The sequence below is a fragment of the Ambystoma mexicanum genome, chromosome 11 (assembly GCF_040938575.1).
Source record: "Ambystoma mexicanum isolate Mex_15411 chromosome 11, UKY_AmexF1_1, whole genome shotgun sequence".
Taxonomy (NCBI): Eukaryota; Metazoa; Chordata; class Amphibia; order Caudata; family Ambystomatidae; genus Ambystoma; species Ambystoma mexicanum.
Window position 1 is genome coordinate 1,106,543,359 of NC_090934.1, and position 14,349 is coordinate 1,106,557,707.

The following is a 14,349-nucleotide window of genomic DNA, read 5'->3' on the forward strand; positions in this document are numbered from 1 at the left end:
TGGTTATTGCATTATGTTTGCCAGCAATGGCGATGGTGTGGGATTGCCAGTGACCTCATGTTTCAAACACTTGCATGGAAACCTAACTAACCCTGCCCAGTGGCCCAGGGAACAATGCCTTCATTCAGGCCCTGTTTACCAGACGTGCTAACTGGAAAATAGGCAAATGAGCCAGTGCCGGCAGCGGGATATAGTTCGCACAGCGATGAATTACGTTCCTTCAGATGCTGCAGGCTCGGTCGCAAGACGCCATGGAGAGCTCAAGGAAGCAGCTGGGCGGCGCCAGCGCCACGCAGAGGTACACGGACGAGGAGGTCCAGACCCTGGCCATGCTTAAGAAGATGACAGTCACGTGGTTCATCGAGACTCAGGTCCCGCTCCTGATGCAGAACGGCGCTCTCCCCGAATGGTTCCATGGCTTCATCACAAGGCAGTGAGTATACAGCGATGGGATAGCACTGTTGGTTAATTGCCTGCAGGCCACAAGCTCAAACCCTTGGATTATTACATGGGGCTTTTATCGGCAAGCAGTATACGTATCTGTGTATATTTATTTATGTATTGGATATTTATAAAGCGCCTCTACAACAGAATAGTGTTTCAAGGCGTCAAAAGGCAAAAGAGAGGGGAACAAGGGAGAAAAAACAATAACAATGCCATTGAATAAATAATGAAACTAACAGCAGAGGTGCCTGTGGCGGAGGCAACAGGTGGGTGGAAGGGTGATCCAAGGTGGTGGAAGTCTTCGGCACAGCAGTCAGGTGTGTGCCCATTGGGCAGTGCAGGGGCTGGTGTTGGTGGTGACTGGGCAGATGGCCTGGACCCTATTGGACGCAGGAAGGACCAGGCCGCCAGTCTCAGCTGCAGAAGGGTGGATTAACAAGGGAGGGAGAGAGGGAAGGAGGTGGGAAAAAGAAAGGTCTCGATTTGTTTGTGGAACTTGAGGTGGTCCGGTTCAAGAAGCAGAGAGGGCGTGAGACTGTACCGGAGGATGGAGCCGGCCTAAGAGAGAGATCTGCCCCCAGCTCTCTGCTTGGAGAAACGTTTGATCAGCAGAGAGATAGGGCAAGAAGACCAAAAGGATCTGGAAGAAGAGCATTTAAGGAGGGAGAACTGCAGATAGCGTGGTGCCAGGGCCCAGAAAGCCCTGTGAATGATGCAGAAGGTCTTGAATTTGATCCTTGCAACCACTGGGAGCCAGTGGAGATATTTAGAGCTGGAGAGATAAGGTCCCTGGGGTTGAGGCCAAGGATAAGCCTCAGGTACCTATTCTGGATTAGTTGAAGGGGGCGAAGGGAGGAAAGGGGCAGGTTAAGGAAGAGGCTGTAGCAGTAATCCAGCCCGAGAGGACCAGAGCTCTAGAGACATTGAGCTTCTGGTTGAAAGTGAGGAAAGGGAGAATGCCTCTGAGGAGGTTAAGTTGAAAATGGGCTTTCTTGGCAAGGGCCAAGATTTGGGGAGTAAAGGAGAGAAAGGAGTTGAAGATGACCTCAAGGAAAAGGGGGCTAGCCCATAGGGAGTGGCCAGATTGCTGGAGAGAAGCGGGGCACAGTTGTCCTGATAGGAATAATATCTGTCTTACTGGCATTAGGAGAGAGTTTATTAGAAGCACACCAAGACTGAATAACAGACAGGCAATCAGGAATGATGGAGGAAGAGGAGCAGGGGATCTTGAAGAAGAGTTGTGTGTCATCCGCATAACACTGGAAATGAGGGGAGAAGGCAGAGATCATGTGAGCGAGAGGTGCAAGGGAGATGTTGAAAAGCCAAGGCAAGAATATACAGCCCTGTGGAACACCACATGTAGAGAGAGTGGGGGGGGAGAAAGAACCCAGGTGCACCTGGGAAGGACGGTCAGTGAGGAAGGAGGTCAGCCAATCCAGTGCCTGGTCTGAGATACAGAGGGTATCTTGGAGCCTTTTTACGAGGATAGAGTGGTTGACCATGTCAAAGGCAGAAGAGAGGTCAAGGAGAATGAGAATAGCAGGAGAGTTGGAATCAAGATTTGCAAGCAGTTTTTCACGGGTGTTCAGGAGAGCAGTTTCTGTGCCTCTGGATGTTCAAAATCCAGATTGATGGTCATGAAGACAACAAGCAAGCTCAGTGAGATGGGTCGGCTGAAGGCTTTTTTAAGAGGGGGTGCACAAGAGAGTGCTTGAGAGAAGGAGGAAAAGAGCCAGAGGCTAAGGAGTGGTTACAGAAGTCAGCTAGAGCAGGAGCAAGAGAAGAGGTGTTGTCCTTAATGGTTCTGGAGGAACAGGGAGACACCCGTTTGGATGAGACCTTCATAAAGCGGACTACTCTAGAGACTTCCTCCCTTGTGATAGGTGAAAAGGAGGATAGAAGCCAAGGGGGGCAGGGAGAGAAAAGGAGGAGGGGGAGAAGAGAGAGAGGTCAGAATGGCCCAAGCTTTGGAGGTGAAATGGGTGGCCAGTGCAGTGCAGAGGGCCTTAGAAGGAAGAGGCGAGGCAGAGACTGCAGATGGGTTGGGTAGTTTCTTGAAGATTTTGAAAAGTTCAGCCGTGTTGTTAGTGGCTCCAGAGATGCAAGCCTGGATGTGGGCTCTCTTCTTGGAGCTGATAGGCGGTACTGCCTTTGGAGTAGGCGACGGGCCAGTTTGTCAGAGGATGAACCGAGGTCTGCCACTTTCGTTCAGCGACTCTGCTCTTGCGTTTTAGAGAGGCTAGATCAGAGTCAAACCAGCTGTTACACTTGGAGGCAGGTTTCAGGCAGATCCTCATGACAAGGGCAAGACTGTGCAGCGTGTTAGAGATAGCAATGTGAAGATTGGCAAGGGCAGAATCTGTGGGAGAGTCAATAGCGGAGGTAGGAGGGGAGATGAAGGTGGAGGCATAGGTCACGACTGACACTCGTTTCATCGCCTGGATGACCTCGAAGGAGGCTGCTAGTGCTGGGCATGGCTCAGTCAGAGGGCCAAGAGGTCCCAGGTGGGAAGAGGGGGAGTGGTCAGACCTGGAGAGAGGATTGGTGAGATGGTTGGATGTAGGAAGACCGGAGGAGATGAAGGCATCACGAGTGTGTCCAGCAGAGTGGGTAGGGCTGGAAGGGACAATAGTGAGGCAAAGAGAGGTACAGAGATCACAGAAGAGTGAGGAGGCAGAGACAGTGGCATCAAGGTGGATGTTTTAGTCTCCAATGAGGAGTAGTTTAGAGGTAGAAGCCCGGAGAGATGAGATGAAATCAGCCCATTCGGAGAGGACGAGTGAGACGGGCCGGGGGACCTTTAGAATGTGGTGAGGGTGAGATAGAGTAGGAGAGACACCAAGTTTGCAGACAAGGCTTTCAAAGGAGGAATAAGGCTCAGTGGTATGATGAGGGCAAGGACTCACTCAGGGAAGATCACGGCTACTCCACCACCAGCTTGGTTGGGCCAAGGTTCGGAGAAGATCTTGTAGCCATCCGGGAGGAGGGAGTCAAAGGTAGTGACCGAGCTGGCATTGATCCACATATCGGTAAGAGCGAGGACGTTGAGATCAAAGTGTTCAAGAAGGAGGCAGGTGTCAGAAGCGTGTTTGACAGGACATCAAGCATTTCCGAGGGGAGATACAAGGGAGTGGTACATCCATCAAGGTGGTGAAGGAGGTGCAGAGAGAGAGGAAGGATGAGTAGCAGGAGAAGGTATGAAATTGATGAGGGCCGGCAGGCGCAGGTCAAAGAGGAAAAGACTGTGTTGATGGGGAATGCAGGATTTAAAAAACACACCAGAATTCGATTTTCAAGCAGGGCACTATATATGGGCACAGAGGATAGCTGAGGGGCAAACAATGCAGAGTAACACAGGTTTGAATCCCGGCCCCCACCGCTTACAGACTGGTCTCTGGGGCTTTAAGTGGGCTAGGGCTCACTGTCCCCTGGCAGCCCCAGCAGCTAGAGGACAAGGTTTTTGACTGAAGCGCTCGCTCATGTCCTTTTAATCAAAAGATGCCCGTGGGCCTGTACCACCATTATAGAAGAAAAGGTGAGGCTGCTGGAAGCCAAGGGCTTTTTTCCCCTAAAGCCTGAAGCTCCTGCTCGTTCGCGAGAGCTTCAAGCTTTAGGAAAAAAGGCCTCGGCATCCAGCGGCCTCACCTTTTCAGCCTTAATGGTGCTGCTGCCCCTCATCTGGTGCCTGGAAACACTTGTGTATAGGCGCCATACACATGTCCAACAAAATAAAAAATAAATGCCTGACAAGGGGCAGTACCAGCATCAAGGCTGAAAGCACGTGGCTGTTCTTTCCGGCCAGGCATCCTTTTAGGTAATAGATGCAGAGATCAACACCCATAGGGTGTTTTACAAAGTGCTGCCTGGCGGGGGTGCCCGAAGGCCATTAACCTGGGGCTCATCAAGGGGGCGTGGCCTATTGAGCTGGCAGGCGACCCCCTTCGTTAGGCCATGTCCACCTGGATGAGCTACAACTGTGGGTGTATACACACACACACACACCCCCCCTCCTCCCAACCCCCGCCCACCCACATTTTGAAGGCCAGTAACATTGGTAAACTAATTGCCTCTTTTGTCATCTAATTCATTAATTTACAGCAATTTCTGAAACACTTGAAGCACCAGAGCTACTGTGTTATCAAATGGAAGACATGAGATTGCCTGTTTTTTTTTTTTTGTTCATGCCATTCTGGTCCCTTACACAATAGTGAAGCTTAATATTCCCAATGTAAATGCTGCTCCACAAGCAGCAGATGTCGAAAAGTGAAGCGGGCCTGGAGGCCAGGACTGCTGGAGATTTTAACGCTGTTTCTGACACTGGAACATCCTGATATAGAGCATACCTCTCAGCTCACCTACCTTTTGCGGGTATCACCCACGCTGGAATTAGTTCACACTAGTGGCACTCCCCATACTACTCCGTAGATTGCAATGGGCTCTCACCCACCAGAAACAATGTATTTTACCTGCCTAGGAGTTGTAATAGGTTGAGCAGGGCACAAGGCATGGGACCACGTGGGTGGACAGGGCCCACCCACTTTTTTGAAAAGGACGGACACAGCCCCCCTGTCTCTTTAAGGAATTAACACACCAAAAAATACTTTTTGCTGAATGCACTTGGCGTGAACAATGCCGTGGCAAGATTCGAGCCCAATGAGAGGTGCGAGTCTTTGCCACAAGACAACAGGATCACTGATGACGTGCCAGTGAAATGTTACACATTGACAGCCTGCTATACAGGACATGTTTTGTTAAACATTCTTAACACACCCCATAACTCCGCCATAAAAAAAACAGGGAACCTACATTCTCTTAAAAAGTAATTATTTAATAGTACCAAAAAATTATATTGTCTGTTACATCACAAAAGCAATACACGCCTTGCATTCTTTACAATTATTTGCAAGTTTGCTAATATAACACAGTCATTTCCAAAATGTGGCATAAGCTTGACAAACAGAGCAAAGGGTGACTGTTTCTTTGTGATGCCAAGCAGTGTAGCTTTGCTTTCCCACGCGTTTCAAGTTAAAACAACTCTTCTTCAGGGACATGTCATCTACATATACCAAACAACATTTAGGGAGGAAATTGTGATAGTAAACCATTAGCACAAAACTAAATCAAAGTATATCTAACAAAGATATACATACTTTCTTCACTTGTGAAAGACAAGTTGAATGAAGTTTGCATATTTAATTTTAGGATCTGTTCACCTCATGTGTCGTCACTGCGCCAATGCGTGCGTCACCCTCCCTATTGCTAAGTGGCCCGGGACATATCTTACACCTCCATCGAGCAGCGGCTGTCCAGCCAACACCAGTTGCTTTTCTTAGACTTGCCGTTACCTTGCCACCACTACGTACTTACTCTATGTGGTGCTTTCGGAGCACCCCACATCACACCCATGCCTTGTCTGTTCTTTGCATGGGTTTACTGTACAGCATGCTTTTTCAATTCTCCATTTTCCAGAAGGGCCAGAAAGCACCGCATCTGGACTGGATGGATGGCTCACATGTGACATTGAACAAATGAGTTGTCTGTATTATTAGCAAGTTGCAAAACGCAATTATACTGATGGTGTGTGAAGTACTTTGATTTATTTTGACTTTCTAAGATACTACACGCAACACTTGCTCTGGAGCTCCAATGCAGGTATCTAAATGTCCTTCCTTCTGAGTAAACTGGGGCGTCCTCTACTGTATCTTATCAGCATTCTACCATTGCCTGTTTTGCTTTTATAAATGCAGAGCTGCAAGTGACCAACTGCAGCAAAAGAGGCGAGAGCTGGATGTACCCATTACATGTGACACTGGAACTACTTAAGATGGCACTACAGTCTTCTGTGGGTTGGGTATATTATGAATTTAGGTGTGTTTCAACCAGATTTTGGGACAATATTTCATTTTTTAAAATTTCCGACCCATGTCCGTTTGGAATAAGCTACTCTTACAAAGTTTGACATGTGTCAGGGTGGAGGGCTGGTGCCTGTCACAAATTGGTCAGCGTCAGAAGTCCTTGCCAGTCTCATTCCTTCCATTAGAACTCTACTTTCAAGGTTTGTATTTTTCATGTTTCAATTATTTATTTATTTGTGAGCTTTATCAGGGGCATCAGGCCTTCTTGCGGGTGTGTAAGCATGCTCTGCACACCATTCACAAATTGTAGCACAATGGCAAAGGTACGCGTCCTCTTTGCATCAGTGGCGCTGTGGATCGTGGTTCAGGGAATAGTTCTGATATGTGTCCAGTCATTTAGTTGCCCAGCCCCATTTGCATTATTCTGTGGTAATGGAGGCTGTGTTATGGGATGTAAGGTATCAGATGCATGCACAGTATAAGTCCCGTGGTGAAGTGAGAGTTGGTCCTTTACAGTCTGCAAGCTGCCAAAACTATTGTTTTATTGAACCATTGTTGGATTTTTCCAGAGAGTGGCACCCAGTTTGCCAAGTGACCGTCCTCCATATTGCTACTTTTTGAAGCTATGGTATAAAGAACGGAATGGATTCGCCATGATCCTGGAAGGACAGTGGCTTTACCAGTGGTTGCAGGCATAATGATAATACTGTCAGGTTTTATGAAGTACTTTATGCCAAATTTCATTCCACTTCAAAGAGCTGTAATGATACCCAATTTAATGATACTCACCTTATGGACTACAGAAGGAAGAAGGGCTGAGCTGGCATTGTCAGGTTTCGAACCTCTGAAGAACAGGCTTGCTCCATGTCAGAGGTGGTTTGCATGACTTGTTGACCTATCCTCTCTGACAGTAATATTAACATGTTTGCTAGAAAGAAAAAAAGGTGTGACTGCCCCAAATGTACAGGAACCATTAAGGGTTCAGCATGGGTAATTCCAGTAATGATAATACATGTTTATAATGATCGCGGGCTTTCATATAACGCTTACTACCAAAGTCTTGAAGCTTTGCAGTGCTGTAGTTTACGGGTGCTAGAGATGGGCTTGTTGACCGTTCCATCAAAGAGTAAAAGAATCCAGGCGGATTTTCAGAATGACCAAATATAGTGGGTCAGAAGAAGGACCAAGACTCTGATCTTCCAGTTAGACTTGTTCTTTATTAAAAGAATATTGAAAAAGCCTAACTTTCCCTAAACTAAGGGGTTTCCCTACCCAACCAAACCAACTAGGGTGCTCATCAGTTGTCAGTGAGTCCAGAAGAAAAATCTGTCCTGCGCCCAAAACAAATCTATGCCACTATCAAAATAACGAAGGTACAGGAGAAGCACTCCCTTCTCCCGTGGACTGCTTTCTTAGCAAGTTTGGTGTACTGAAGTATTTCTAGATAGTTCCTTTGTAACTACTTTTTCCAAATCGTAAAGTTCAGATATTGGGCATTTGCACTACTCTCTCTTTCTCTTTATTTGTTCTCTATTAACCATGTTTGGTTGGATTTCTCCTCTCTCCTGGAGCTCTTGTGCCCAGCTCTTGTTATATAAACTTGAAACTTTCTCTTCACTTAATGTCCAATGCTTTTCTTGATTGGAACAACCAAATACTGTTCCAATTACAATTCGCACTCTTCTCCTATGTTTTCAACACTTACTTCTTTACTGGCACGAGTATGAGTGCTCCAGTAAGGATTCTCAGTCTTTTCCAAGATTTACTCTTTACTGGGATTAGTAGGAATCTTCCAGTACTGGTTCTCACTCATTCAATTCTATGATTGGTTCTTTACTCGAAGGAGCAGGAGTAGCCCAGTAATGATTCTCACTCTTCCTCCACCCTTGTTCCTCACTGGGATGAGTATGAACAGTCTATTTGGTATTTCCGGTGGCCAACCCAGGTCTCCCACTCTCCCCGTTACATTTCTGATCTAGGGATCGCAGCAACGTCGGACGGGATTCTCTTCTCTCGTTTGTCAGGACGGTGTCTCTGTTTGCCATTTTCGTCACTTTCAGCACACTCCGTGGTGCTCTCGGTAAGTGGTCTCTGGGGTACTCTCTCCATACTCAGTCATGCCACCACTTCTTGTTCTGTCCTTCCTGGGACCTTGCTCGCAACTTGGGTCTCCTGAACTGCAACCCATTATTGCATACAGCAGCTTCCATCCAGCATTTGAAGGCACACTTCCCTGTTTCCTTCAGCTTCGCTCAGGCCACTGATTTGGACTCTCAGGCTTCTCTCTCATGTCTCCTACTCCTAGTTTTATGACACTGTGCTGGGACTTCCCTGACGTAGCGTTAAAGTCCTTTTTTTATGTGTTGTACATGTACTCAGTATTACTTCAGTGGTTTTCTTCGTATCAGTACCACATAAGTAGTTCTTTTCAGGTTTTCTCAAGGATTCTATTTGACAATAACAAATATCGACTTGTCCTTCATGTTTTCTTCCAGGAGTTTTTTTCAACATTGGGCTATAGGAGGATTGGTAAGGGAGTTCCTCATGGACACGGGAGTCCTTGTCCCCAAGACACATAGCGGGCTCACCTCCCTAGCCTCACAGGGAAAGGCTCCCCTGTGGGGAGAAGTGACTGAATCCCGTGATTCAGTACATAACAAAGGTACAACTCATGAAATACTAACAGTTATTTAAGCAAGAGGCACTCATTGTCTCAATTTACTTAGCAGTCTCTCATAACTTCAGTGCCTGCGCGGTTCATTATTTCTTTCAATCTCAAGCAAGTAGTCCTCTGTTAGACTATTCATCTCAATTTATTGCGCATTTTTTGCTCTCGAGGAGTTCGTTTTCGCTACACCTGCTGTGTACTGGCAATAGATATATACATACAATACAGAGTGCCTATGCAGATTCAATCACATGCTGGGCTCATGTGCTAATATTGCAGCGTGCAAAGAACAATACAGCACATTCATAAAGACAAATTACACAGATATCTCTAGACATGTCTCCCAAAGTGCAAACCGTGCAGTGTGCAAATGGAGAAACTCATAGAAGCAATCATAAACATTCTTGTGCAAATAACATAAAAGAGTGGAGTTGCAAACAGAGTCAAACTGTTTACATTGCACAAATATCCTTTTAGTGCTACCCGGCAGAAGTACACATCTGTAGTCTACAGTGTTTTGTAATGCTTTGTAACTAGCACTATATGCATTTCTGCTCTCATTACTAGAGGCTACAATTCTAAAACGTAGTCTGCGCCCAGGCACCTATCCCGCTATTCGTCACACAACGCCATGGAAAACATGTCAAATTAAATTTCCTATATGTAATTGCATGTATAGTCATTGTGGATCTCCTGAAAACCTGTCTGGATTGTACCATTCAGAAGGTGGATAAAGCCAGTCCTGGGTGGCACACATCATATTTTAGATGGCCTCCAGTAATTTTGACCACCACTCGAAGGTGAGGGATGTTCTTCCTTCAAATGGGGAAACATGGGGAATATTGATAGCCGTTCGGATACATAGACTGTGATTATAGGTGCAGCGCCAGCAGTAAAAACACTTGGCATTTGGAAATGCCAGCAGGCTCATTATCAGCCTATGGAGGAATTTACAGAATGCAGTATTCCAAATAAATACTGAATGCTGTAAATACCACCTTATTATGAGCTGAGAAACCTCATATTTGCTTCTCCAGCTTTTACCTCTACCGAGAGGTGGTGATAACCTGTCTAAACCCTCTAAGTGCAACCCATCATTGCAGGAACAAAACTAGCTGCATGGGGACAACCAAAGGGGGTAAATAAGAAGACATCTCTGAGGCCCACCTTCTCCTTCTCAGCTACTTCTATTACCCTTGCACCCCACCCGCGAATCTGCATTGTCACAGATGGCCTCAAGAACACACAAACTCGCAAGGAAGGGTCAACAGTCTTTATTAAAGAAAATGAAAAGGGCTCTCTAAGGGCCTTCCCCCTCTCTCGCCTAGTGCAGGTGATTCCTTCCTTAGCCCAGGCGTCCCACAAACCCAGGATGTCTCTAGCGATAGTTCCATGCGGCCTGATGTTTGTCCTGGCCTACCCTAGCCCCCCTCTATTAACCTCACTCAGACACACGGACCTTGCATGCACATCCACACGCAAGTACCACTTTCTCCCGACACCTTACACACTCCCTCAGCAATCCGGCTCCACTCTCCTGGGCATCGTCCACCTTCTTCCTTGACCTCACCCGAACAACCCACACCTTCATGTCTCCTGTGCCCCTTTTTATCCTCTTCCGTCCCCCTTCATTGGGTCACTCCCTCAGCTGGGTCCCCAGGCCAGTCACTACCTTCCTTCTCCCAAGGGGGGATCACAAGTAAGCAAAGACATAATGGGCTTTAATCCCCACCCATTTTCGTAAGCGTGTCTGCAGGCATTTGCGAATGGTGGCCTGCTGTCAACACAAGCAATGTCCCAGTTCATATTGTAATTATGAAAGTGGGTACTCCCAAAGTTTTTTGTTATCGGGGGGTCAGGGCTGGAGGAAGGGAGATTCTAAGAAGAAAAAGAGAGAAACCCAGACTGACTACCCCTCTCTCTTTGGTCTGTCAAAGAACACAGGGGAGGGATGCACTAAACCTGCTTAATAATAGAGCAGAAAAATACACCTGTTGGGCGATACATTATTTAAGACTGGATTCGTTTTTACAAAAAATAGAAAAATCTTGATGATTGAAGACCATGGAGTAGGAGCTTCTGGAACAATTATTTAGATACCAGGAGCCGGAACCAAAATCACCTCTGTATGGGTGGCCTCGGCGAAGAGAATTATTTAAGAAGTGGACTTGGGTTGCTATATGTGTTCAGGCTTTTTTCTGCAGTGTTCATCTGTGGAGATGCCCAACAACTTGTGTCTGTTGAAAAAGGAGATGTATTCAGCATTGGAGCTACTCGCGCGAAGCGAGTAGCTCCAATGCTGAATACATCTCCTTTTTCAACAGACACAAGTTGTTGGGCATCTCCACAGATGAACACTGCAGAAAAAAGCCTGAACACATATAGCAACCCAAGTCCACTTCTTAAATAATTCTCTTCGCCGAGGCCACCCATACAGAGGTGATTTTGGTTCCGGCTCCTGGTATCTAAATAATTGTTCCAGAAGCTCCTACTCCATGGTCTTCAATCATCATTGTCGACCACAGACGTGATATTCCACATGCTCAAGGGGCAAGAAACAAAGTTTCTCAGTAAGCAAGACCGTCCTGAAGATGCCGTATAACTATTTGATTTACCAGCTTTCACCACGCTGGTACTACATAGAGGCCGAAACATATGTCGACTATAGGAAAACTTAATTGTGTTTTTTCTGGTGTCTTGCATAGTGAAATTGACAATTATGCTTCTAATACATGTTAATTGTAGCACCCCGGACTCTCACAAATCTAATGATTGATATGCAACTGTTTATGAATGCATGTAGTAATTTGTAATTGTTTGTTTTTTAATAATTTTTAAACAATGAAAATATTAAAAAGATTTTTCTATTTTTTGTAAAAACGAATCCAGTCTTAAATAATGTATCGCCCAACAGGTGTATTTTTCTGCTCTATTATTAAGCAGGTTTAGTGCATCCCTCCCCTGTGTTCTTTGACAGACCAAAGAGAGAGGGGTAGTCAGTCTGGGTTTCTCTCTTTTTCCAGTTCGTATTGTGCCAAGGACATTGGTTGCCCGCAGGATATGTGAACAGCTCTGGAAGGTAACCTCAGTGTCCCACTTTTTGCTGAGCAGAGGCTGTCATTGCTGCTTTGTGGAGCGGGCCACTCCTTTATCCCATTGAAGGTAAACTGAATGTCTGTGTGGCATAGAGCTCTGAGATTGACGATTTTCTGTGCCCGCCATTCCTGCAAACCTGTTGAACGAAAATTGCATATCTGTCTCGCGTCGGGCACTGAAATTGCCACTTTGATGAGAGAAATGGTCCACTGGTTCACAGATTTTCTCTGTCTCTCCCCGGGTTGGGTGGCTCACTGTTTTCTAGCACTAGGCCTTTTGTGGGATGTAGTCTTGCGGAAAAAACAGAGACTGGCCAGCATTGTGCAATACAGGCATAGGACAAGAAAAGGTGGTACTCATTCCAGTCCTGCAGGCACATAGAGAAGGGACAGGTATTGGGGCCCTCCCAATACCCACAACACGCCTCTGGGGCAGGACTTGCTCTGGTGAAAACCATGGTAGACCTCCCACCCCAGGCTGAGTGTCGTCTTCACGTGGTTTGGTCCCTGACCCTATCACAACATCATTTCAATGATTTCAGCCCTCAAAGTGGGAGTGGAAATGGATTAAAAACAATTTTGAACATGCATTAGCAATAGCAAAATTTTGGGCTTTTGTGTAGGCATGGTAAAAGCACTTGCCAGGCACTGCCGTAGTGGTATTAGCTGGCCATTGATGGTAGTGGGTGCAAAATGGTGCAAGTACCTGGGCTTCTAATAGCAGTACCTGGTAAATGCCTAATACTTATATACACAAGCCAAAACTGTTGGCTTAGCCAATGCTTCTTTTTAACAGGACTTCAGTGAAGGACACGCATAGTGCTTATAAATCGAGTGGCTGAAGACAGACCTGGTTAAGACATTGCGATTACAGCAGTAACCAGTTTGAAACTCCAATTAAGTGATTAGAAGAATGATTTGAAAAAACATTGGCATGCACTTGAGGTTGATGATTAGGCTTGTTTAAAGGGAGCTCAAAGAGTTCCAATCAGGAGAGGTTTGGGCAGGGATGGGCAGGAACTGAGTGGGAAAGGCCTTCGGGATTAGCATGGCCATGGGCTGTCAGTGGGTGGGCAAATAACAAAACAGCACCTACAAGCTTTGCGTCCCTCCTCATAAGCCATTTCTGCTTGTCTGCACACTAATGCAATAGTTTCGGCTTGTAGGTGTCGCTAAAGCGCCACCTAATAGCCCAAAGTAAAAATGCATGTAGATGTTCTGAACTATCACATGCGTTATTTCTGAACATCCACATCTGTCACTGTCAATTTAGTAGATTTGCCATAATCAGGCGGATTCCCAGAATGTCTGTACGCAGTAATGTAATTACTGCGTACAGACAGTCTGAGGATGCTTTGGAAAATCTACCCAACTGCTAATGAGGCCCATAGTGTTCAAGCAGGAGCTTGCATTGTAAGGTAATACGTGGATTGTGTCCCTTCATTATGGCGAGCATTGGGACACGTGTCTCTATTATATTGGGCGTGATGGCGCATAACACTGGCAAGTAACAAGAAGATGTCATGGCATGTGACCATGAATGGACCAATCACAGAGAATAGTTGTGTGTCTGCTGGGTTTTATGTAGCGAGAACCAGGGAACGCAAGAAGAGGGTGCAACAAAATGGATATAATAAAGTCAGTGAATTGAGGGTGTGCTCGGAAGGGTCTTCAGTGAGACGATATCAGAGTGTTACAGGAAGGGGATGGGGGACCCAGTCCTTATTCATTTGCGGGGGCGCCCGGAGCTGTGCCCCCAGTGCTGAAGCTACATTTCTGAATGTGTTCCCACGATCTGACCTTCCTTCGCTGCACCATTGATTCCCCGCCTCTGCATCAGCGATTCTCTGTTCTGCAATGCATTTTTTCTTTGTAGCAGTCACGAGGTCAGCCAGGCGTGCCTAGTGCAACATATAGATGTTCTGAACAACATTTGCACATTGATAATTAGTAATATAGAGAACTTTATCATTGTCTCGCTTAGAAAAAAGATAGGACTAGTTCACTTGTAAAAGACTGGATGCATTAACTCCGTTGCCAATGAATGGCCTGATTACTGACTGGTAATCTTCATTTCTCCAAGACCAGATCTTGCTCGTCACATTCCAGACAGAGTACAGACTGTGACGAGTAAGACTGACAAGGAGGTAAGACTCAGCGTAGCAGATAGGGACATTAGATGGCCATTTATATTCAATAAAACCCACTGTGTGCCCCGGAGCCCTGCCTACAGAGTCAGCCGATTGGCTGATACATCCTTCATACCAGGATGTGTAGTTTCACTGGA

The 14,349-nt window shown here is 46.3% G+C and overlaps 1 protein-coding gene across 1 annotated transcript in view; it reads left to right on the forward strand.

Annotated features, from left to right (window-relative positions):
- Nucleotides 1-246: 246 nt before the first annotated feature.
- Nucleotides 247-14,349, forward strand: part of SH2D7 (SH2 domain containing 7) — a 233,890-nt gene continuing 219,787 nt past the window's right edge. Inside the window, exon 1 of the mRNA XM_069624409.1 lies at nucleotides 247-433. Within this exon, the coding sequence (XP_069480510.1) occupies nucleotides 252-433 (182 nt within the window). The 5' untranslated portion in view covers nucleotides 247-251. The remainder of the gene's footprint in view (nucleotides 434-14,349) is intronic.